This window comes from Gouania willdenowi, chromosome 3 (assembly GCF_900634775.1).
Source record: "Gouania willdenowi chromosome 3, fGouWil2.1, whole genome shotgun sequence".
Taxonomy (NCBI): Eukaryota; Metazoa; Chordata; class Actinopteri; order Blenniiformes; family Gobiesocidae; genus Gouania; species Gouania willdenowi.
The window spans coordinates 13,704,052-13,731,439 of record NC_041046.1 but is presented as its reverse complement, the minus strand read 5'-3'; the positions used below and the strand labels follow the sequence as shown (position 1 = coordinate 13,731,439).

General features: G+C 38.4%; 1 protein-coding gene across 1 annotated transcript; it reads right to left on the bottom strand.

The window, feature by feature from the left end:
* Positions 1-302: 302 nt before the first annotated feature.
* heatr3 (HEAT repeat containing 3) lies at positions 303-26,260 on the bottom strand. The gene is made up of 15 exons (XM_028443307.1): positions 26,019-26,260; positions 24,355-24,527; positions 18,337-18,424; positions 14,197-14,297; positions 13,226-13,335; positions 11,964-12,104; positions 10,810-11,108; positions 7,899-7,989; positions 7,551-7,705; positions 4,759-4,841; positions 4,511-4,647; positions 4,243-4,331; positions 1,844-1,987; positions 1,595-1,771; positions 303-1,515 (listed from the first exon to the last, which is right to left on the bottom strand). Exons 1-15 carry the CDS (start codon positions 26,148-26,150, stop codon positions 1,402-1,404), a joined length of 2,034 nt encoding a protein of 677 aa, XP_028299108.1. The 5' UTR covers positions 26,151-26,260; the 3' UTR covers positions 303-1,401.
* Between the last annotated feature and the right edge of the window lie 1,128 nt (positions 26,261-27,388).

Sequence of the window (27,388 nt, the reverse complement as noted above, 5' to 3'; positions counted from 1 at the left end):
ACTTTTTTTTTTAAGATGTTTATCCACATAAGCACATTTAATTCTCAGCATTCTGGTATAATGCCATGCTGAGCACTGATGGCTTAACAAAAATGACTTATGAGATCAATGTTCACATTAAATTTCAGAAAGTGTACAAGGGTAAAATATTTAAAGTGATCAGCCATAACTAAATGAATAAAGAAAGTTACACTGCAATTGGGACCCATTACTGAAAAAGATGGATCAAACATTGGTTTTTTTTTTTTTAAATTTTAAATCAATGCAGATGTGGGAAAAACTACAAAAAATACAAAATCCCTCTATCAAAAGCCAATTGGGGAGACTGGACTCATTCATCAAATGAAATTGTTTAGCATGTTCCTAGGTGGATCAGGGAACATGAAGCAGTGATTGGTTCATTGATAACTGATGCTCATTGATGAGTTGTGATAACTGACTTGTGATGCAATCCCATAATTTACAGATCTCATCAATACAGCTAAAGCATTGACTCAAAACATTGATTCTTCAGATGTTGTTTAGAGGCGAGTATTAGTGGGATGAAAAAACTAAATTATAAGACCAAGGTCCCAACTCTGGGAACTTCAAGTATTAGCAGCGCACCCATAGTGGTCTGGTGGAGGCCAAGCCACAGGCTAAGGTGACATTCAGAACCCAGATAAAAGACAGACTTTTATGATTAATGTAAGCTGATCCTTGACCATGTGGCACAAATGAAAAACGGTGAATGAAATCCAAATTTATTTAGTTTTGAAAAAGTTCCGTAATGGTTACAAAATTTGTTTGTGAAAATAACCACTTTTATCAAAGGTGTTAGTGCGTTTCAGATCCTTACATGATCTGGATTTTCATACTCAACACACGTTGTGTGGTACATAGGGTCCTGTCACACAGAGGAAGTGATTTGGTTGTGACTGTTTTTTTAACTATAGTAGCAGATTCTTCACCATCTTTTTGCAAACATTTTAATACACAGAGAATTTTTTTTCCAAAACTCAAATTTCCTGCTACGAGTGGTTAATTCTCTTTCGAGAAAAAACTAAAATCTACTAAAATATCCCTAAGAATTTGTAAAAAGCCTTTTTCATGATAAAGCGGTCACTTGAGGCCGTTAAGCCTCACCGAAGTATAAATCAAGAAAGACAAATGTTTTGCTTATTAAAATATAAATAAAATAAGCTACTGGTGTGAGCCTATCACACATCAGCTCTTAAAGTGGTACTTGAAAACCTGAATCTATAAATTCAATTCTCTTTAGGTTAAATGTAGGGAGATAGTTGTTCGCTGAAATGCATAGCAATAATTATTAATAAAGAAACTCTCCCATTTCTGAAAATTGGGCCAACCCTTATTCAGATAAAATTAACATAAATAGTTTGTACATAATGAAAAATTTCCTCAATTTTTCAGTGTCTTGTCCAAATATCCGATAAACCTTCTCAGGTTCACTTTGATGTTGTCCAGTACACATAGCTGCTGTGGACTGTATTTGCCTCTTCCTTCTTTGCGAATCTAGAAGAAAAAAAAAGTGAAGTCAACAACAAAATGAAAGCCAGTAATCTGAAGATGACCTTTAATGGCGGATAAATACCTTGGCTTTAAACACAGATTGAATTGTCTTCAATGAATGAAGTAAATTGATGTGTTTCGCAGCTGCTTCGGCCTCATCGCCGTCTGCAAACACATCAAACAGAGCATCCAAGGCTTCTCCGTTTACCACTAGGTTGGCATCTTTTGAGGCTACTTGAAGTAAGGCGCTACCGATCATCTGTGGGAACAAAGGGTCTTAGCTCAAAAATGCACCAACGCCAAAACTGGCAGAGAGGAACCAATTCCACACCTGCAGGGTTGCTGCTGAGCCCTTCTCTTTGGCTAATGTGCTGCCGGTGATACCCAGAATGGCCACGGCATTTACTCTCACGCTCACCACATTGCAGCGGTTGGCGGCTTCGCACAGGCTCATCAACTGCTGTGGGCTCATACACTGACAAAAACAAAAGACCTCCATGTATATGCTGAGTCGAGTAAATAAAACTGGTCAAACCAATGAGTTCTAAACAAACACTGTTTGAAAAATGAATAAAATGACAGAAAAATACAAAATCTAGTTTCAGTAATGCAGTTTCCACCATTTGAAATTCCCGCGACCCATTGAAAACAGGTCTGTGACACTTTTGAAGTTGAAAATCTTTTTTTTCTAAAATTCAGTCCTGGAGGTCCACAGTCCTACAGATTTCAGTCATTTACCTTCTCTTATGCACTGCTGACATACAAACACCAAAGGCATAAAAAAGGGGACAAAAAATATCCATTGTAAGGGGTCTGAGGGGGCTCCTCCCTCAGAGAAACATTTCTATTTTAACAAATAAATTAAGCAATATTGAACACTCTAAAGAGTGAAGGCATACACTATTTCCTTCAAGCAAAAAAAACATGTATTCACGCCACTCAAGTTGTGGTTTGTGAAAAACAATTACAATATATATAACGAATTGTGATGTTAAATTAAAAGTACCAAACATTTGTACTGTTTTTCGCTTTGTTACTTTACATCACTACCATTTTTATTTCTGTTTTTTTTTAAGAAGTATTAAATATAATATAAATTATAAATTAAATATATATATTAGTTTTCAACTCCTGCAAGGAAACAAAATGAATATTAACAAAAAAAAAGATAACCATAATTAAACAGAAATGTATGTAAAAATAAAAGTGTAATTATGACATGGATTATTCTGACTGCTCCTTTTTAATGATTTATAATAAATATTTCATATAAAGATGATGTATGAGACCAGCATTAATGTCACCCAATTACCCCTCAGGGATCAATAATTTACTGAATCTGAGCAGGTTTACTAAGTTTTGATCAACTTACCTTAAATTACCATAATTTAAATTATTCTGATATTATTCCAGATGATTAGACAAAAATAAATAGACAAAATGCATCAGTTGTTTCATCACTATGGGCCAGATTATTAGAATCTATCAAGTTATCATGAACCTACAATGTTTTAGACTCTACAATCCCTGGAATCAGTCTCGTCCATAACCACAGAACAACTTGTTCCCACAGATCTACTGTAGCTCTGATGAGATGTTGTTCATATTAAACATTGTGAGCAGGTGAAGCTGACGGAGGCTGCTCAGCCCCTCCCTCCCTGTTTGTAGCTTCACCAGAAAGGGTACAGGGGTAGCTTCACAGACACTAAAGTTAAGCGGGAACTTCTCGGCTCTGTATTTAGGAATTCATGATGAGTTTGGTAGTTTAGTCGGTGTTGTGGGTGGCCGATTGGACATGTGTATAGCTCTGGATCGGAGGGGAGAAATGAACGGCCCATTCGTCATGACGGCATTTTATTCACATTATATCACTTTCAGTGGATTACATTTTTATTGGTCGATTAAATAATTCCTTAATGTTGAAGATATAGGGCCCTACATACCTGATAAGCATCTGCGTGTTTTCACAGTCAAGTGAAAACGGTCTAATTCAGTCATGTGACATGTCCAAAGGAGGTCCGTCCAGAGCGCGAGCGCTGAGGCCTATGCACTCACATATTGGTCCGTCGCGGAGTAATATGTAGAAATTTGGCTATTTGAACAAATCTGTTTGTGTATAGTAGATATGTGTGGAATGAATCTATGTTCCAGCGTGCAATCAGTGGCAAACAGCCTATGACGATGACGCCTCGCTTTTATTTATTTAGTATTTATTTAGTTTCCTCACAGTATAACTTATATCTACCTTTTAATTGTATCTTACTTTATTTTTGACATACGTTTTTGTTTAATTATGGTTTTTTTATTTATTAGTATTTCGTTTCCTTACAGGAGTTAAAAACTAATATTTTCTTTAAAAATTGATTAATATTTCTAAAAAAAAAAACCCTGATTTTTAAAAAATTGAAGTGGAAAACAGAATTTGGAAAAAGAAAAAAAAAAAAACGCGGACTGGCGCCCTGTCCAGGGTGTACCCCCGCCAAGCGCCCTATGAGAGCCGGAAATTGGCACCGGCAGACCCCCGCGACCCTGTTAAACGGGAATAAGCGGGTATGAAAATGGATGGATGGATGGAAAAAAAAAATGCACATGCATTTAAATGTATAAAATATTTTTAAAAATCATAAATAGAAACAAAATCACAATAAATGTAAGAAAAATCTAAATCGTGCAGCCCTAATCCACACTGCAGCCCACCAGGACCAAATTCAATCACAACTAATCCAGTACCTGAGGGATATTTTTGGAGGCAATCATCTGTAAGAGGGACCGCATGGCACTGATAACAGCTTCCAGGAACTCATCGTCTTTTGGCATTTCTGAAAGAGAGCCAAAAAAGAAAAGAAACAAACCTTAAGACAGTTAATCACTTCTTTGTTAGTTGGATTTTTAGAGCACTTAAGCTTACTGTACTTATGACACCATTCCAACATGCTTCTTTACATCTTGTAAAGGGAGAAAAGCAAATTAGACACATTGTATGATCACAAGTATTTACCTGCACTGCCAAAGACGAGCGTGGACAGATGCTGAGCTGCTGCCTGCAGCGCTGCCGGCCCGCCCAGAGCCTCAGCATCCATGGTGGAGAGGGCGCTGTGGAGACACGTCAGTGCCCGCGACTGAATACGGTGCATTCTGAAAGACACATGATTAGGTCAATATGAAGAAAGAGATAAATAATTCAATAAGACAGTTTTGAAGCCATCTGTTAGTTTCAAACATGGATGAAATAAAGAATCTTTTTACTTTTTTATCAGGCCTCTCCAAGAGGAACTCTGCTGGCACATGTCTAACGCTTCTTTACGTGGGAAGCTCGTCTTCCTGAGAACCTAGAGGTCAAAGAACAAAGATTACAACAATGTACGAGATGCACAAGTTTTAATTCAAGGTTTTTTCTTCACAATTTAAACTTTAGGAATAAACATTTTTTAGTCACGTGAAACATGTGCCCTCCGGTTATCACACGTTGTACTTCTGACTGGATAAATAAATGATCAATGAGGCCTGGTGACACCAAATTGTAATAACAGGCCAGATGTTTGAATTAGGTTTGAAGATACAGGTTAATGGAAACGTTGGGCTTCTAACTCACAGTATAGTCTGTAGGAATAAATCAGCATTTTTCCATGATCAACACATAGACTTCATATATGTAGACACCTCCAGAGAGGCAGGACTAAGTGCTGCCATCTTGTGTGTGGGGAGCAGACTGCGGGAGAGCTCAAAATCCAATGGAGAAAAGAGCCAATCAATAATCTCAAAGCAGAATTAATTACTGAATTTATTGATTTCCAAAGCTTTGATTCTTTTCCCCTCATATATAGCTATGACCACTACAAAATACACAACATAAGTAGGAATAATTGTTTTAGGTAGGATACTTAATGCTAGGTTAATTCTATTGCTGTGCTACTGTTAATGTTGATGCTAGGTTAATACTATTGCTAGGCTAATGCTAGATAATGCTAATGCCAATGATAAGCTAATGCAGTGCGACGCAGGCCAGCACCTGCATCCTCACTTGCAAATATTCTAGTTATTATTATTATATATTATTCCTCAACAGGATAGGTAATGTCACATTGTATGTGACATTACGTTTTTTAAGTGAAGGAGTAGGGGTACATGTCTTCAGCTTAAAGGGGACATAACATGCTAAATCCACTTTTTTAGCCCTTAAATGCATTTTGTTGTATATTTAGAGTGCTTAGAAGTCCAGAAAAAATCAAATTAGTCTCTTCAGGTGCTCCGTAGATATCTTTATATTCTGTTTTGCTCATATTTTTCAATCTGTTTCGATTTTTCTATTCTCTATTAAGTTTTTTGAACAATAACGTCACAGTATTTGCAGCGGAACTGCCAAATTAGTACATCAACTCCAGGTCCAACACTTCGAGCAATCCGCCATTTTTATTTCTCGCTTTTATTTTGTAGTCCAAGCTCCAGGATGCCGAAGTTACGAGAGGATAAGTCAAAATGTTCGGTTGTTGGATGTAGTAACCCACACGCTTCATTACACCGTCTCCCAGCATCAGAACCTTTTCAAAGTGCCTGGTTGAGTTTTATTTTTTACGGAAATGTACCCACATCTGTGGGTAAGGTCATTTTTGTGTGCGCAAAGCACTTCAAGGATGACTGCTTCATCAACCTCCGCCAGTATAAAGAAGGATTTGCCGAAAGACTTTGTCTGATTGAGGGTTCAATTCCTTCTATCTTTGGAGACGACGAACAGAGAACTTCGGTAAGCTGTAAATAACGCTAAAGAGTGTGATGATAAGACGTCCCTGTCATTGTTTTGTTAGCATTAGCAGTTGCACCGTCTTCAGTCTTCATATGTTAGCGCTGTGTGCTCATTTTAGATCCTTGATGATATGGCCTACGTGATTTAATTTAAGTCTAAAGTTTTCATTAGTCATTTCATTTTGCCATTTTTGTCTCCGAAAAGACTGTATTAAAATGCATTTCGTGACGTTAGCTTGGTGCTAGCGTTAGCTCGGTGCTTGTGTTAGCTCACATGTTAGGGTTCTGCAGGTTCATCATCTTCATTTTCATCTCGCTCTGCTGGGTCAGACTCTGGCTCAAACATGTAAGGCTGGATGGACAAGTCTTCTGTTGTTGACATTTTGTAAATAACCTCTGAATAAAAAGTTTATGAGCCGCTACATAGCCGTATCTCTTCTATCAAACTACAAAAATGGCCGAGCAGGGTGGAGTTGAACCGAGTGTCACCTGAAGAGGGGGCGGGGTATGGAGTGTCTCATTTGCATTTAAAGAGACCGCACCAAAACGAGTTGCTCTTAGAAGCACATCAGAAAAGGGGTAGAAAAGGGGTCTGTGGAGCTATAATAATGAGGAATTCAGACCCAAGCATTGCAGTTCCGCTTTATATAGACCACAACTGTATGATTTATATGTAAAAAGGAAGGATTTAAAACCATGATATGTCCCCTTTAAATGTCTGAAGGGGTACCGAACTGTGAAAAGTTTGGGAACCACTGAATTAGAGGGTAAGATAATAAGGAAGGCTAGCAGTAACTTAAAAAGATAGTATTTTAAAAATACCGTGTATCTTATATTATATATAACATACCACAACCCGTACACCAGATCTGCAACACTTAAAAACATTTTTGCAATGTTTTAGTGAAAATAAACATTTAAAGATGGTAATTTAAGACAAACTATATCACATGCAGCAGTATTTACCTCTAATAAGTACTACATCTGTCATATGTATTTATCTTTGTGAGTTTGAATCCTGGAAAGTTAGTCAGATTTTAGATGGAGCTCATTGGTGACTAGAGCTCCTGAGGGCAACTCACATGGTCCATGAGGGCTACCTGGAGCCCGCGGGCACGTTGGTGACTCCTGAACTAAATGATCTCTGCAGTTAGGTGAGGGGAAAAAATATCAGTATCAACCTTGGTTATTGGCCAAATTAGTTGTAAAATATTGGCCAAAAATAGTGGAAATCGAAGCCTCAGCGTAACTTTAAACACAGAATGGCTGTAGTGCTTAATGAGTTCAGTGCTATTTGCCTTTTCTGGTATGCTGTGGTTGATCAAAGCTCCTTGGACCTCAGCTGACAAACACAGTGGAGACATCAGGTTGGATACTCCTTCACAGAGGCTGTCGGGACACAGGTCGCTTTCGTCGCTGCTGGATTCTTCTTCCCACTCGTCATCAGAGGGATCTGAACAAGGACATAGAATCAATCAGAGAAATGACAGAGGAGTCCTAAGAATGCAGTACTGCACTCAAACATAGACGTTGAGCTGCAGTGGTACTTCCAATACAAAACACATATTTGGTGGCTGTGTCGCAGAACATCCATTTGAGGAAAAGTGTCTGAGGTCAGCAGTGCTGTCCGTTACTGCGACACTTACCGTCAGAACAGCACATGTTGACGATGATCTCAAAGGACGTCTGCTGGGCTGTCAGCAAGGCCGTAGCTTCCCTCAGTTCCTCCTTCCCCCTCTGGACAATATTAACAAGCAACTGTATGAGTCAACATCTTTCTAAATCAGTGACCGTTAGCACTATTACCACCCAGACTGGGCTTTGTTACTGACAGAGACAATCCTGCAGTCCTGTTTCAATGTCATGATGCAACAATGTCCCTTTGAGGGAAAACTCACATATAATCAATAATAGAAGAGATTTTTCTTAGAATTTATACAAGACACGTGAACAACAGGAATATTTACACAAAGTAGACATTCAGTAGAGTTCTTTGTTGTGTATATTAGGCTTGGGCGATATCCAAATGTTGATACCGTCAAACCATAGCTCCAAACCAGAGCTCCATAGACACACACACTCTTGTGTGTGTGTCTATGGAGCTCAGTGACAGGGGGGAGAGCGAGGACTTCTCCGGACGTATGTTTACAGCACTTATCATTACAGTGCCACTTTTACGGTTTAAATGATCAACTTACAGTTAGTAAAGAATTAGTTCACTCAGAATGTAGGCTCATTCAAGAAACGATTAGAACTAAACTGATATAGTTTAAACAGGACCAGTTTACTCAGCTTTAATTTTCACAATAGTTTTACTTTAGATCAGCTTCAGCTGTGTACATGTGCCATGTACTACTATTGGCTTGGAGGAGTATTACTCATTCAAACTTGAAATTAAAGCCACATTGAAATTGTCACATGGGGAAAAAAAATCAAATCAAAAAACAAAAATTCATTTTTTATTTATTTTATTCAATTGTAGAATACAGTAGATATTATGTTGATATTATGTATGTAACCAATTGGTTAACAATAAATTGGTCACTTTTTCTCTCACCTAATGTTGCTGACTATTGTTCTCTGTTGGATAACATCACCTGATGAAGCCTTTTCTAACATTCCACACTACAAAATAAGTTATTACTAAAAAAAAAAGGAATAAAAGTATGTATGATTCATGCTGAGATCGTGTCGGATCGATAACGGTATCAGCCGATACGCAAGGCTGCAATATTGGTATCATATCGGAAATGAAAAAGCTGTATCGAGACATCCCTACTTACTTTATTTCATATCAAACATGACTAAAAATGAGTGTGCTTGGCTTTTGTTTTGTATGTAAACATTTCTGAAGCATTAATCAGCATTTTCACTGGCACTTATTTATTTACTTGTTTGTCTTGTTAGCACGATCAGCTCAAAAGCTCTTAATGGACCTTGACGAAAATTTAAACTTAGACCTTACACCATGGAAGATTCCATTAAAACTCACAGGGGATGCACATCAATATACAGATTCGTTATATGTTTCAAAATTTGAAAAATCTTTTTTTCTCATCATTGGCGAAATTTCAGATATTAATAAAACCATATCGGGCGACCGTGGCTCAGGTGGTAGCGGGTCGTCTTCTGATCGAGAGGTTGGGGGTTCGATCCCAGTACCTGACTATGTGTCGAAGTGTCCTTGGGCAAGACACTGAACCCTAAGTTGCTCCCAGTGGTCGACTAGCGCCTTGCATGGCAGTCCTGTCCCACTGGTGTGTGAATGTGAGAGTGATTGGGTGAATGAGCTGATATGTAAAGCGCTTTGAGACTGCTTCGGTGTGGTGATAAAGCGCTATATAAAATCAAGTCCAAGTCCATATCTCGGTTTGTAATTGACCATTTTTTATGAAATTTGACTCAGTTATGTCAGGTTGGTTCCTAAATTACCCCACCAACTTTCATCTAGATCAGATCCGGATTGTGCTTTTCATTTTACGCAATTTTTCGAAAAAAAAAGGAAGGTGACCATACATTTGAACCTACTGTATGGTTATTGATGGTGATAGAAGACAATCCATATAACTGCCAATATCTGTCAAATAGGAGATTTGGTGCTTGGCCGAGGTTTGTGCTCTTGTTGGATTTGTTTTAAAGTTTATTTGTGTTATTTGTGAGTTGGTGTACTGTTCACTAGGCTTTACACAATCAGGATTTTTGGGCCGATCATCGATCAGTGAGTTAAAAAAAAAATCACCAATGAAATCACATGAGTAGGGATTGGTGCAGAATTCAGTACTTTCTTAGGTACCGACCAAATTCTCTGGGGACTACCTGGTATCAACTGATGTAAAATCAAACGGCACCATGTTGCAGTACCTAAACGCATCCTTGTGAATGTGAGAAAGTGGAAGAGTAGGTGATTTCAGTAAACACTACAGACGGTAAGCAGTCCAAAGTATGGATCTGCTTTTTAAAATGGGATGCAGACACGAGCTACAAAACCTTCACCCAAAAACATGACAGGTGTGAATGTGAGCTTTACTCCAGCACTTGAAAACCATTTAATTTAGTCATCTGAAAAGCGTGCTGTGTTGATTACAAGATGAGGCAGACCACACTGAACTGGTTCTGTGGCCATTGTAAAACCCACTGAAGTCCCTATTCACAGGTACACAGCCGAGATGGGGCACACACAAGTTTGGTATTAAAGGTAAAGTGCACACACGCACACAGTTTCACTTATATGCATAAACGCTAGTTAAAGGCTAGTACTATAAAGCCCTGTCACTAGAGCTAACATGTCGGTGGTTTGGAACGTCTTTAGAGTAAATGAAACAAATTAAACAATTCAATGGGAACATCTAAAGAAAGAATAAATGCAACAATTTTGTCACTGATCGGATTGACTAATTATGACGTTAAAGCCAATCATATCAATTGCATAAAATGTAAAATATCAGCCTATCCAATATAGCTGAGCAGATCGTTGTAAAGCCTAGTGTTCACATAGACTTTAGATGTGAGTGCATAACCCCGCAGCTCATTACAGATATAGATACAGAGGACACTTACAGGCAGGAGGTCAGAGAAGTCACCATCAACCCTTGCAGATTTTCCATTTCTCTTCCGTCTGGGATCATCCTCCTCCTCTTCCTCCATCTCCTCCAAAGCTTCCACATCTCCTGTGACCTGGTCGTCCCCGTCTGTCGCCACAGCTGAGTTCCTGAGTCGAACCTCCTCAGCCTGTCTGAGCTCTGGAATCAGGACGCCTGCGTCCACATCTAGGCACTGTGAGAGGGTGGCCACTACAGTGCTGAGGGTTTGTGCCTGACAGGCAGCGGGGAGGCTTCCCTTCAGGTTCCACAGAGTGCCTGAAGAACAGTTTACAGTGAGAGCTCTGAAAGCTACTTACGACAATTGTTTTTGTTTCTATCAAAAATAACGTAGTGATTGCATAATTGCTACAGACATGCAAAAACAGCTGTGCTCAGTCTACATTTTAGGTCACCCTCAAGTCTCAGAGTGAGGTATCAGGCATCAGGAAAACCTCTGTCATTTATCAGACCAAACAGAATCATGTCTCAGCAAAACCTCCATCAGATGAAACGGCCTCACATGTCAAACCAAGCGCCGTCAAATTACACAACTGCACTTATCAAAACAAGCACCGTCAAATGGCGCAGCCTCAGGCTTCAAAATAAAAGTCATAGGACTCAACGGCCTCAGGCCTTAAAACACAACATGGTGTTTTATTTTGAAGGAAACTAAAGTACACATGTGGAAGTTGAAAAGTCGTTATTTCCCTTTATTGCTTAAAAGTTATGATAGATCAACATATTGTTTCATTAATAGTTAAATGAAACGTTGATATATCTTAACCCTTAAAAATAAATAGAAAATAACAGCTTTCAAATGACTGTCGTATCCGAAGCAGCACATATTGATGACGTCGTGTAATTCCGTATGTGTATTTTGAAAGCTGTGATTTAAATTTTTAAAGCTTTTCCTGACACCCGATACCTCACTCTGACACCTGAGAATGTCCTAAAATGTACACCGTACAGCTGTGCTCAGTATCTTTTCACTCTTCACTTCATTGTATAAAAGCAAAGTAATAAACAACTTCTGATTAATAGTCAACCCTCCCATTACCATATCAAGTCTTCTGTGTGTTTCAGTGCTGTTTTATCATCAAAGAATAAAAAATCCATGTGAAGTGACTCAACCTGCAGCCAAAGTCCTGAGGAGTGTGTGCGCCATGCTGGGCTCAGATGACAGCAGTACACCCTCCAGGGCGCTGAGCACAGCAGGGCTGATGCTGCACAGCAGCTCTGGGTTATCCTCAGTCACAGTGTGCAGACATTGAGCTAAACAACACAGAGGAGACAAGTTACAAGCTAAATGTATCCCCATGCTGAAGTCACATTCACTTTAAGTTTAGCCAGAAATAAATCCGACACTAGCTTCACACTGGTCACTTCTGATGTATTCAACCATAGTAACATATCTGAATCCCAGACAGACTGGAGAATTAAATCATTTGGTAAATCTGTCCTGATTAATTTGTAGATCAACAGTAATAAACAAAGTAATGTTAGTGTTTTGACAGCTTAGTGTTATCTAATGAAAAGCATGTTATGTAGAAACTATTCAGTAACATTTTATTGGAAGTTTTATAAATAAGGCTGACATTATGCTGTCATTATTATGACATGACACCTGTCATTAGCATTAATTAGGTGTCATGAAGGCTGTCATTAAGTGTTGTTCATTAGTAAATTATGACATCTTTGGAGCTATGTTGGCATTTTTTGGGTTATAGGTTGACAGCTGAGAAAGGGTGAATTACAAGTCTCTGCTACTAGGTTTTATAGGGGGTGGGGCCAACAGTGCTTCAATTGTAATAGCCAGGTTTCAAACCACAGAGGGCAGTCACGCTTATGTTTTATAACAAAATAAGCAAAATTGGTATACTTTGACTTAAATGGTGAGAGTTGGACCAAGATAATTCTACAGTACTACTTAACACCAAATACATACAGTAAGTAGTCAGCAGAGAAACAGTGACTTTGGGATTTAGTTACTCTTTAATTGGGCAATAGTATATTTTATCCAGTTACTTCATTATTTGAAGGAATAATCGACATAATACTTGATTACAAAATATTAGACGCAGCCCTAATGTCACACAATGTAATTCATATGAAAAAAATAATAATAAAAAAGGTATTAGAATTACAAAAAGAACACTACATTTAATTTAAAATGGATTGGATAACTATTTACAAAACAGATTACAGAGCAATATAAGATAGTCAATATACATTAAAGGAAACAAGTGCACAATATTAACACTAAATAGCATAACAGCCCAGTCAAGGGCTCTGTACGCAGCACATTAACGTAATGCAAACAGCATAGATTCTATAAAATAATCTTTTGTATTTTAATTATTGTTGTTTTTTAAAGTTGCACAGTTTAAACATACCAGCAGATATGGCCAGTTCCAAATTACTGGGGTACCTCTCCAAACACTGGATGACCACATCCAGCAGTCCTGATTTGTTGAAGACAGACAGCGCTTGACTGCTGCTCTCACTGGCAGAAAGTGAAGTAAAAGTGTTACAAAAATGTCCATGATTCCAAAATGAATTCACTCCTAAATCCTGCTCTGAATCAAGTCAGTGTCTGAGGTAGTGGTGCAACGGATCAAAAAAACTCACGGTTCGGATCGTATCATGAGTTGAGTCCCGGATCGGATAATTTTTCGGATCAGCAGAAAAAAAAAGACAAATAACTTTGCTCTCCATTTATTTTGTAGAAGACTCATTAAATACAAACAACATTTTACTTGAAGTGTCAATCCAATGCTTAAATAACATTTTTAATTACATAAAAACTAATTAAAGTCAAATATAAGGCATGATAGCGTCATCCTTTAAACAGGTAACTGTATGACAAAAGACATGACACCTTTTTTTAAACATGGAGAGTGAATTAAACACTTGCCTATGCCCACATTATCAAAAAAGAATAAAAGAAAGAAAAGAAAGCAGATCTGACTTTACAATTTCAAATTCCTACAATAGACAAAGATGGCCATCCGGACTCAAGCCAATATTTATTTAATAAGAGCCTTAAAAGACATGGATGGACGGAGGCGTAAACTAGACAACATTCACATGGACTAATTATGCACGTGCACACAGAGCTGTTCACACACACGCACGGACACACGCACGGACGAATGTCGCAAACGAAACAGGCTTCATCAAAGCATTACTAATGATGCGCAAATCATTATAAAAAAAAAAAGTTTTTTCTTCGTTAACCAATCCGCGCACCATGTGCGTGCCGAACCATGGAGAGAGATCTGTGCAGATCACGAATCAATGATAATCCGTTGCATCACTAGTCTGAGGTCCTGAATCACTAATCAAACTGGTGTCTGAGGCTTACCATAGGTTCCACAGGAGGTTCACAGCCTCATTGGTGATATCCTCCACTGGATTTTTCTGATCTTTCATGGACACCACGGCATTGTCAAAACCAGCACAACACTGGACAAATAAACATGTGACATTTTGTATAATTAACATTTGAAAGCTGCTCAATAATGAACCAAATTTACAAAACGGAAAACCTCAATGAAAACCATACAGATATGATTTAACAGTGGCCTGACGACGACTCCATGCTGCTGGCACTGCTGTGATGGGCAACGATCACATTGGTCCTGAGCTACATTAACCTTTCCATGACTCAAGACAGCAGCAGTCCACCTAAAGGGTACGTGCACTACTCATGTTTACAACATCAATCATGTTTTATTAGGGATGTAACGATTCACTCAACTCCCGATACGATTCACGATACTGGGTTCACGATACGATTCCCTCACGATTTATTTTACAAAATGGGACTGTAGACAAATTTTTTTGGGGGGGAAAAAAACTAGAAAATACTGTATTTTCCTTTTATTTTTCATTGTCAAAAGAATTCCTTGATAAACTATTCAAAACAATGCAATTTAACTAAAAATAAATCATGAATGAAATAAATAAAGGAATAATAGAAATGAAAATGAAGCCTATTAATTTAAATTCTGGTTCTAAAATAAACAATGCAAAACTGCATAATAGTTCTTTTTCTTTTAAAAGTGCAACTGAAAATGTATTTTGTGCCTTAACAATTGGACTTTAAAAAAAAAAAAAAGTGATTGCACTAATTTATGTCATATTTGTTTGGACCAGCAGAGGGGCGCTGGTAACAATGGTCGGTTGGCATGCAGATATCTTGCAGTGAAGAAGAGAAGCTATGCTAGCAGACAGAGCTAATAGAAAAACGTGACTTTTACAGATATTCAAGTAATATTACAGATATTCTTTCGGTGCTAAAGGGGAAATGAATCATTTATTAACATATTTAAGAGTAGAAGGCAGCCAGAAAGAAAGTATTAGCAGACTCCGCCCGCCGCCTACACTTGTGGATAGCGCCCACTGCTGGTTAAAAAAGGTACTGCGATTTAATTTTCAGAAAATCGATATCAACCGTGATACCTATGAATCGATTTTTAACTGCCTTACGATTAATCGTTACATCCCTATGTTTTATGCATTATCAAAAAAAACACACCTTAAAAGTCAACAAAGTTATGCGTGGAGGCACATATGATGTGACAAATAATTCACAAGTAATTTCCTGTTCTCAGTTTTGACTCAAGTAACTCCTGAACACGCCAAGTATTTCTAGATCACATACTGTAAAAGAGACTATACAACTAGTCTGTGTCACTACCAGCTCAATAAAGGGATCCTCCACTGTTTTTACAAGTGTGGCCTAAAATCTTTCAAATGTACTTATTAGAAAATAAATGCCTAACAAAACTAATTATTATGCACCACATTCATTTAAAGCTGTAGTCTGTAAAATCCTCTCTCCGCTCCATTTTGAAACTTAACCTCCCTTACCGGTATCTTTTGTGAACACTCTTAGCAACTTTTTTCTCAATAGAGACTAGTGAAAAATGTAGAGATGCTATCTTGTGTTTTAGAGACTCTAATATGAATGCCCATATCACTCTGTAGTTACTGCCCTGAACAGCTCTCTCTGAAACCAGTACGTGGGGCACACTCTATGCAGCCAAGGGAATCCGCGAGGACACAAAGCGGTCCGTTTCACCCAAGTATTTTTGTGCCTTAATTAGATTGTTGCTTCTCCAACCAGTGACACCAAAAAAACTTACATACTGCAGCTTTAATTGCCTCTTAAATATCAAATTACTTTACAGTTTTAGAGCCTGTGTTCCACCATCTTGAAATCACATGATTGATGATGTCACACCCATTGTTTCTATTGGAGTGAAGCATTCAGCCAGCTTTTTACATCATTTAGCAGCTTTTTACATCATTTAGCCAGTTTTTTTTACATCATTTAGCGAGCTTTTTAGATCATTTAGCAGCTTTTTACAAAATTTTCCCAGCTTTTTACATAATTTAGTAGCATTTAGATACTTAAGCAAGCTTTTTAGATCACTTAACAGCTTTTTACAAAATACACCCAGCTTTTTACATCATCTAGCAAACTTTTTATATCATTTAGCCAGCTTTTTAGATAATTTAGCAGCTTTTTACATCATTCAGCCAGCTTTTTAGATCATTTAGCAGCTTTTTACAAAATTTACCCAGCTTTTTACATCATTTAGCCAGCTTTTTACATAGTTTAGTAACATTTAGATACTTATCAACCATCGTTCCTGTCCCTAAAAAGCTGAGGATCACAGGACTTAATGACTACAGACCCATCGCTCTGACATCTGTGGTCATGAAGTCCTTTGAACGCCTCATGCTCTCCCACATCAAGGACATCACCGACCCCCACCTGGACCCCCTGCAGTTTGCCTATAGATCCAACAGGTCAGTAGACGATGCTGTAAACCTGGCTCTCCACTTCATCCTCCAGCACCTGGACTCCCCAGGCTCCTACGCCAGGATCCTGTTTGTGGACTTCAGCTCTGCTTTTAATACAATAATCCCAGCTCTCCTTCAGGACAAGCTTTCCCAGCTGAACGTGCCAGACTCCACCTGCAGGTGGATCACAGACTTCCTGTCTGACAGGAAGCAGCACGTGAAGCTGGGAAAAACCATCTCTGCTCCCCGGACCATCAGCACTGGATCTCCTCAGGGCTGTGTTCTTTCTCCTCTGCTCTTCTCCCTGTACACCAACAGCTGCACCTCCTCTCACCAGTCGGTCAAACTCCTGAAGTTTGCAGACGACACGACCATCATCGGTCTCATCGCTGATGGAGACGAGTCCGACTACAGGTGGGAGACAGACCGGCTGGTGTCCTGGTGCAGCCAGAACAACCTGGAGCTCAATGCTTTAAAGACAGTGGAGATGATAGCAGACTTCAGGAAGAACCCAGCCCCCCTCACCCCCCTCACCCTGGGAGACTCTACAGTGAGCTCTGTAGAGTACTTCTGCTTCCTGGGGACCATCATCACTCAGGACCTCAAGTGGGAGCTGAACATCAGCTCCCTTATCAAAAAAGCTCAGCAGAGGATGTACTTTTTGCGGCAGCTGAAGAAGTTCAGTCTGCCAACAAAGATGATGGTGAACTTCTACAGCTCCATCATCCAGTCCATCCTCTGCTCCTCCATCACCATCTGGTACGCTGCAGCTACGGCCAAGGACAAGGCCAGACTGCAGCGTATCATCCACTCTGCAGAGAAGGTCATCGGCTGCAATCTGCCCTCCCTCCAGGACCTGTACGCCTCCAGGATTTTGAGGCGTGCAGGAAAGATTGTGGCCGACCCCTCCCACCCCGGTCATAAACTGTTTCAATCTCTCCCTTCTGGTAGGAGGTTTCGGTCCATCAGGACCAGAACCTCCAGACACAAAAACAGCTTCTTTCCCTCTGCCACCATCCACATGAACACACCCCAAGTCACCCACTGAACCCCCCACCCGATCACCACCTCCACCAGCTTGATACCTGCTGCACTGTATATATATATTTATATTTATATTTATCCTATTTATCCTTTATTCTCTATCTATCCTTTATTTATCCCTCATCCTTTATATTTATCATTATTATTATTATTATTGTTGCTGGGTTGTTCTTTGTTGTTTTTGTTTTTATTTCTTTTTGTAGCTTGTTTTGTGCACCAACCACCAAGTCAAATTCCTTGTACTGTCCTCAAAACTGTACATGGCAAATAAAACATTTCTGATTCTGATTCTGATTAAGCAAGCTTTTTAGATCATTTAGCAGATTTTTACAAAATGTACCCAACTTTTTACATCAATTAGCCAGTTTTTTTACATCATTTAGCCAGTTTTTTTTGCATCATTCAGCCAGCTTTTTAGCTCAGTTAGCAGCTTTTTACATCATTCAGCCAGCTTTTTAGATCAGTTAGCAGCTTTTCCGGTCAAAATGCCAACTTGTGCTGCTTTTGGTTGCTCGAAAAAAACAGGAAAAGTTAAAGATGGCGATGTAGCCCTTCTTTGTTTCTCATAGAGAACAAAAACAGTTGAAACACTCATTAAGTGAACTTACATTTTATAAGGATTAAAGTAAAATATTGATTTCCAAACCTCTCGAAGCAGTGCTGTCAGTGGAGTCATGACGTCGTGCTTCACCATGTCCTCACACACCTCATGGCCTCCACATGCACTAAGGTTCCTGTCATGATGAGAGGAAGAGCCATCGGTCAGTGCCGGCTGTGCTGACTGGGTTTCTCAATACAGAGAGCAACTGTCTTACTTTGAGATGGAGAAAATAAAATCCAATCACAGCCTTAAAGGACTGCAGGAGGAGCCATGGATATTATCAAGAAATCAACAGTGAGTGCAAGAAGGACTAAAGACGATGTAAGGTATACAGTGATAACCTGCAAACAGAGAAATAAGAGCAAAACGCATCATTCTCCATTTTCATTTGGGCTGTGGCGCCCCTCCCTGTAGATGAACACACACTGTACCCCTGGTACTCTAACTCAATGGGATTGTTACTGTCAAAGGGAATTAATATATATATAATGAATGAAATATATGTATTTCATTCAATGTTTAACAATATTCGAATGTGTAACAGCCATTTACCTTTTCTCTAATTGCACCTGTTATCATTAAGTGTTAGTTTCATTAGGCAGCACCCACATGGAGTCTAATGGTTCATCCTGATATTGTTTATAAAGGTTCACTGTTTGAAATGCCCTTTCTTTTTACTAAATAAATATTATTTTGGGGGTCTTTTCAAACCTCGAGACATGAACCAATTGCAGCACTTGTAACTAGGAATGTCTTGATATACCTTCTTCACTTCCAATACGATACCAATATTGCAGCCTTGAGTATTGGCCGACACCGATATCGACCCGATACAATAACAGCACGAATCATATATACTTATATATCAGCAACAGTAGGTATGAGAAAAACTGACCCATTTATTATTAACCAATTGCTTACATAAATTTTAACCTTCAACATAATATCTACAGTATTCTACAATTGAATAAATATAATATATATCAGAGATTTTAGATGCAGTCCGATAAAATACGATTTTCATTTTCTGGCTGCTATCAAGATCAGATCAGGACCCTCTACTTGTAACAAAAAAAAAAAAGCGTAAAATGAGGGCACTCGCTGAATAAAAGTATCATGGATCCCAATGTGTAAATCTAAATGTAACAACCCCTGATGGATTAGACAAGCCCGTCATTACAGCAAATGCAGTGTAATCAAACTAACAATCCATTTGATTAACAACAGGCAGATGCTTCAATCATTAAAATCTATCAAACTGCAATACTATCATCACCAAGTAGAAAATCATTATAAAAAAAATAAAGCACAGCAGTCTCAATTACGGTACTAAATTAAAACTCAGGGCTTTGTTGTTGCCAGCTCTCAGCTTTAGCTTTGCAATTGACACAGACCTGCAAACCATTCAGCCTATGAACAGTGTTTTTTTTAAACTATATCAGTGTAAAAGTAAAAGAAGCTTAGATCAAAAAGAATAATTGAAAAAGAGACCATTTGTAATCAATACTCAACAGAATAATTTAATCTATGAACTTTAATGAAATGCCCCCACACTGGAGGGGATGCATTTGGTCTGGCTGTGCCATCTCTAAACGCTAGAGGAGAAAACACACTTTAGACGACAATAAGTCCTTATGTGCACGGTACCGATAGCTCATAAGAAAACTATCATTTCAGTCACAGTTTCATCTCTTCTGAACTTAAACATATCAATGCTTCTGCTTGCATTTTAACCATGTTGGTACATCACAGATCAGAACATGATGCAAGTCCATTCACACACCAATGTACTCTTTACTCATCAACTAGCCTTCATTATCCAAATCCATCGTCTTATTCTTTCTCTCCTTCAACTTGAAACAATTTGCAACTGGAGCTGATTCTATCTCAGGAGTGGGCAACTCCAGTCCTTGAGGGCCGAATTCCTGAGACTTTTAGATGTGTCCCTGTTCCAACACACCTGAATCAAACGAATGGCTCGTTATCATGCTTTTGCAGAGCCTAATGACAACACATTGGTTTCAATGAAAACACACCAAAAAAACGTGACTTTTTTGGTGTAAATTAAAATTGGAAGCTAACCACGCAGTTGTGTTGACCATTTTATCTTTGGACTTTTTTGATCCAGCACACTGCCTCAAAAAGGAATGTGCATGTTTTTTGATTGTAACACATCGGTGTCAACCAGGTGTGTTGGAGCAGGGACACATCTAAAAATTTCAGGAATTTGGCCCTCGAGGACTGGAGTTGCCGATCCCTGCTCTAGCTGCATTTCCTTTACCCTTGGAAATGTGCTAAATATAAATAGTGCAATAAAAACTGGTGATGGAAAAAACACTCAAATATCCTCAAAAGCCTTTACGCTTTCATGAGGAGTTATTTCAGACGTTTTGATATTAAAATGTGTTTTCGCTATGAAAACACTTTCCGAAATACACATCACAGGACGTGAGGAGACCCAGACATTTCTAAGCATTATAAATAAAAATTATTAGTGCCACATTAGATGTGAAACAACTAAACAATACAGAGTGTTATTGGGAGCTTCTGAGGGTCCATCTTTCTGCAGCGAAGTCTCATAGTATGAGATTTCACGGGAGTTCCAAAGTTCCTCCCCAAAACTATGTTCAACAGAAACACATTCAAAGCGCAATTATACTTTGTCGACATTTAGAAACATCGCTTTTATTTTGCGAAAATCTGTAATGGAAACCCAGCTACTATCTAGCTTGATCTAACTGGCTGATCCTTAAAAGTATTGTTATGGCAATTATTATATTCATCATCATATCGTCAAATGTATATTCATGTGTACAATTTGTCATGGTTTAATACATGATGACTGCATTACTCTTTGCACTTTTTGAACAGCTGAGTCATGTTAAACAGTATAGATCGTATTGTACTCAGTGCAACACAGAGTCTCTGCTGAAGGCCAAACTCAAACTCACATGCAGATATACACGAACACACACACTATCAAGGATAGATAAGAGTGGCACCCAATCTTCTTCATAATATACACATCTTCATCATCCTCAAACGTTTCCACTGTTGGGCATCTGACTCCCTCCTTCTCCTCACCTCAGGGTGGAACTTTTTCTGTTATCTGTATAAAAGCTTAGCTGTGAAACTGTTAGTTAGAGTGGGTCTTGCCTTTTTGCTCTGCCACAAGCCTTTTGCCATTCATTCTTTCAGGATGGAAGCTTCTTTTTTATTCCTTTTTTTATTTAATTTTATAATAAATCTTTTTTTATAAAATCATCAATGGTCCGACTGGACTCCATCATTCAACCAGAGCAATAAATCATGTCTCCAAATGAGGACAACCGCAAATTTGCCGAGACAGTATGCACTGGTGTTGTCAAAAAACTCGATACAGAATAAAGTATCAATACCAAAAAAAAAAAAAACTGAGTATCAGATACGATACTCACTTGCAAAAGTATTGATACTAACAGCACCATGTTCATCTCTTAATATATATGGTTTATCTCTAGTTTTTTTTTTTCCACGCCTGTTTCAATTGACAACTTTATTCTCTGCTGCAGACAAACAGACCCACGTGCAGCCCCTCCCCTCAGCTGCAGCTGAACACACTACCCCATCATAACACTGAGTTAGCTGATGTCGGCACGACTGCAGCATGGCTCGTGCTGCTGCTGGGGGGTCTGCACTACCGGTTTTAATCAAAAATGAGAGGGAAAAAGTTGGGAAGTATTGTGTATATCAAGCAAATGCCAAAGGGAAGGCAATGAATTTAGACAAGCCTGTAGACTAGCAACGCTTCAAAGTGGTGGCTACAAAGTCCAGAGAGGTATTCCATAAAGCGGGTTATGTTCAAACGCTGAGTATGTTCAGGCTCAAATGAAGGAAACTGAGTATCCCATTCCTAAACGCGAGGTATGTTCTTCTCTGAGTATGTTACCATGGCAACATTGTCCGTGAACTAAACCTGGTTGCTGGCAGGTTTTATCAAAGAAACCCTGGGTTTCTACCTGGCTCCGCCCACTTGAACACCGTTTCTGAACACTTTAATGAACCGTAACACTTTTCTCTGACACACATTATTCACATCACATACACCACAGACGTGTTCACATCATTACTAATGTTGTGTTGCTTTACGTTTTTTTTTTTTGTGTGCAAACGGTAGTTTTCTATATAACATTGTGGATACAGTTCATTAAGTGAAAGACACTGAGAGGTTGAGCTGCATTAAAACATCTACTGACGCCTGTAGTAAAGTTCACTGAATACAAACCTGTGGATAATATAAAGGAGGAGATGACAATTTAAATGAATCCACTTTTAAGGCCCGATTGTTGTTTTATATTGTTATACAGTTAAATCTGTAGATCATGCATCTTTGAAGATATGATGGTGCAGTGAGTTGTGAAGCTGCTCTTGGAAGCGATAGGTCACGGGTTGGCGTCCCGCTTCAGGGGTTTTTTTATGACGTCGAGATGACTCTGGCGAGAAAATTACATTAAAAATCAATATAAATTATGCAATATCAAAAGGCAGTCACTGTCTTTATATCCAGTGTAACGGGAGGGCTCTCTATGTAGCCATCCCATGCTGCTGCCATGTCTCCTCAGACACATTTTATTCATATTATTCCCTGCTCGTCACGTCATTGAGGAGATAAAGTGATGAAGCGACCAAAAAGTGTGACTAACTATGGGTGATTTAAGCCACTATAGTCACTGAAGACTGAATGCACCTTTAGAACAGGCTCATATTCTTCAAACACCGGCTTATTTCACCCATTAAGGTGAATAAATCACTCTCTTCCGGGTGGTTGCCATGACAGCTCGAGTAAATCTCTGATCCACTGATGATGGCTTTTTATCGCGAGTGTGCACAACAGTAACCCAAGGTTTACATACTCAGGGTTGATTGACCCACTTCATACCAGCTGTAATAGAATCCGATATCCAGTGTTTCCCATCGCGGGGTATGTTGACCCAGAGTTTATGGATAGACTCAGAGTTTGTTAACCCTCCTTTATGGAACACCCCTCAGTAGCGTAAAGCATCTGAAAGACCAACACCACGGTCTCTATGAGGAATTTCAAAAGGTCAGTAAAGCTCCTGTTTCAGCAACATTGAAGTATTATACAGTTATCATGAATGATAACTCATCCGGCAGCAGACGTTAACTTTAGATGTTTAAGAATTTGCCGATAGCCACGTTAGCCGTTTCGTATTAAGCTAGCAGCTATGGCTAATAATAAAACGACCAACGTTAATGTGGGAACTTGGTAGCAAACGTTAGCAGTCCTGCCCGCCTGGAACATAAACAGACTATGTTTAATTGAAGGACAACACAATTGTATTTTTGTCTGAAAGAGTTATGTTTCTCTTAAAGTCCCAGAATGAAGTTGAGAAAAGTCGTCCAGCAGCTACTAGACAGAAACCATGGCAACCTGAGACTCAGCCTACCCCACCAGCCCTTTTTGACCATATATGCAGCCAAGTCACCAGACGCACATAACATAAACAGGGCTGTAGCCGAATACTTGAGCAAATTTGGCACATTGTTCTTAAAAATGTTTAAAAGTTAGTATTTGCTTTGCACTATGTACTTAAGTTTTAATTGTTTACAGGTGTTAAATGTTGCACTACATTTCACTTCATTTAAAAACACTTTGTATACTGTTCATAGTTTGTATTCTCAACTTTATTAAAGGAAATTATCCTTCTAAATTTTTTTGCCCCATGGTATCAAAAATGGTATCGAGTATTTAGTTTTTTTTCCTGAGTATTGGTATCGAGATTGAAAGACTAGTATTGTGACAACCCTAGTATGCACCTGTCTGAACCTCTAGTGTTTAACATGTTGTGTTGACACAGTCGATCCCAGTCCCATTCAATTCATTAACCTTAATAAACAGAACATATACATTATGAGACCATAGGGGGAAGTTGACGAACCCACAGAAGATCCACATAAAAACACGTGAGTGGTGCAACTGGTGAAAAGGGCAGAAATTAGTGGTGTGATTATCTGGACTTTTTGTTCATTTAGCAGAAGAACTTGCAGAGACCACAGTCTGACCTGAGCGCCCCGGTGGCCGTCTCTCTGACATTCAGGCTACTGTCCAGCAGTAAGGGGCCCAGACGCCTCACAGCATCCCTCTGGAGGAAGCCTGGGATGGTTTGGCTCTGCTGCACCACCCGAGATATGCTGGCACAGGCAAACTCTCGCTTATCAGCACTGGGACTCTGCAGCTGTAGGAGAAAGAATGAAAAATATTTTTTACAAGACTGTTTCCCAGGTCTATGATGCAGAGGATGAAGGTGAAATTGGGTCAAAATGGGTAAATATATATATGTATATATATAAATCACATATTAAAAAGAAAATTACAAAAAAGAGAAAACGACAACAAAAATTATGACCAAGTACACAACATACTTTTCAGCTACTTGTTTTACACCAAACGCTCTTTCTGCCTCATTGAAAATCTTATTGGAAACAAACTGAAAAGTAGCAAAAAGAAGCCAAGACATCCATTCCCTTAGTGACAAATTCCACAACATACTTAATACTTGATCTATCGTGGTTTTTGTTCTGTTTTCAATTATTGCTTACTCACTAATTTCATATAAATGCCAGTTTAAAAATTGGAACACAAGATTGAAAAACTATAATAATATTCAGGGGGTTTTGCCTTTATTCATTGTCATATATGTTTACATATATATGAAATGTGTTCCCTGCATTGGACCCATCCATAAGAACAGAACAGTTGGGACTTGCAAAACATCCCACAACTATCATAAACTCATCTGGGTCAAATGATTATAGGGTGTAAAGGGCTTTTAAAAGCTTGTCATCAAACAAAAAAGTTGTTTAGCATTACTAAAGCTGAAGCAGCAGGTCTCAGTTTTTGAACACATTTTGACAGAGGCTTGTTATTTACTCTTCTATTAACCTAAAAGGCAAGAACTCATTGGAAAACTGAGGGATTTCTAGAAAACATGTTTGTTATTTAGAGATAGACAATATTATCAGCCCACCTATTTTATCAGATGATATTAGCCATAAATTGTGATATCACCAATATTAAAACACCAAAGTGCTGTTGCTTGTGACATCTAAAAGGAGTATGACACTTTTTTCATTACTTTCCGTAAGTTGAATAATTATTCTTATTTTGCAAAGATTAAGTTTATTTATGTAATACATATGAGGCATCACATTAAAAGTAGCCATAACCTGTTATTTCCATGGAAAGACATATGTGAAGTGCATACGACCATGTATGTTGATGGGGACAGGATCTTATATATATATTAGCGTCGGTTAATATCAAAAATCTGAAATTTAGTGTTGAACAATATAGGTAAAAAGCTAGTGTTTATTTTTTAAATGAAATGTCCCTTAATCACAGTGAAGCATATTTCACAGAGAACTGAAGCTAAGGAATGATCATAAACATAGCCCTTGTAACAATAGTAGTAATAATAACTCAAGTGTTTTACTTTCTAATTTACATGTAAGATTACACATTACAACTGGGATGTTAAATGGTGTCTTTGTCCCTTCAGTGAATATTTGGTATGGTCTAATCATAAATCATATATGAAGAAATAATTACATTATTGACACAATCTTAGCAACATAATGTGTTTACTGACAAAAACAGAAGCAGAAAAGCACACACTAGTGTGTCAGTCAGAGGTTCATTGAGGCACGTTTTTAAAGAGTGTTCCTACTTTGTCGAGCAGCTCAGCCGCCGGTCCTTCACCCCCACCGTCCTCCTCCTCTTCCTCCTTCTCTGCACTCACCGGCAGCCCCACAGCATGGAACTGTGGCCGTTTAAACTTGGTGGTTTTACTTTTTCCCATTTTAGCAGATAAATGCCAAGATATTCATGGACAGTGCTACACAGTTCGGTAGACGGCTGCTAACACTGGGTTCCTGCTGTGAACAGGAAGGCCATGTGGAAGACAGGGATCTGCCGTAAAGTGCATGTTGCTAACGTAAAACAGTGACGCTGCCGTAAAAACACGACCAAGAATTCATGACGTAATATTTGTTCTCGTTGATTGCTGTCGCAAATTGTGTTGCTATTTCTCAGAAAAGTTGTTATTTTTAGGTCCTTTTAATTAAAAAGACAACTCTCCGTTTAAAGCTATAATAGTTTAGAACAAATTCTCTATTTTATGCTGTATAATAATACATTAATAATAGTAATAAAAATACACTGAAAACAAATATTTCCTATCTCTTGGTTACCTTGTTAGGCTTCTTAATCAATGATAATAAAGCTTTTAATACTTTTGGTGTGGACATATGAATCTTTTTTGTGTCAATATACGATTTATTTTTTTTAAATTGTAAAATGTGGGAAAGCTTGATCTAAAACACATTTTAATAATTGTTAACTAAATACATGTAGAACTATACATAGAACTGTAACATGGTTCCCAAATTTTGCGTTGAATTATATTTGACAGTTTTTATAGAATTTTCATGACAATTACAGTTACAAAGTCAATTGCCTGAACTCAATTACAATTTAATTACAATAGCAACAGATTTTTAAAATTACAATTACAAATATAATGAGGCCAAAACTGTAATTATTTATCAATTACGCAACTACATTTATACGTTTTTAAGGATGGAGTTTCTTTGTGCATGCTCTATAGCAGGGTCAACACGGTGCCTGCGGTCCCCAGGCAGCCCACATGGACCATGTGAGGGGTCCTAGGAACTCATAGTCACCAATGAGCTCCAACTGCTGGTTTTTGATGTACTGATGTATGAATGTATTTATTGTTGTTGTAACTTTGTCTGCTGCTGCCATGCTAGGTCCCTCTTGAAAAATAGATTTCTAATCTCAATGAGCCTTTTATCTGGTTAAATAAAGGATATAATAATAATAATTAAAAAAAAAGAATCCAATTTACTTTCCAGGATTCAAATGCACAGAAATAAATACACATATTACTAGTACTGGATCTTAGAATTAAATACGGCTGATGAAGTTTTTGTTTTAAATGAACCATCTTTAAATGTTTACTTTCACTGAAACATTGGGACAAATGTTTTTAAGTGTTGCAGACATTTGGTGTATGGT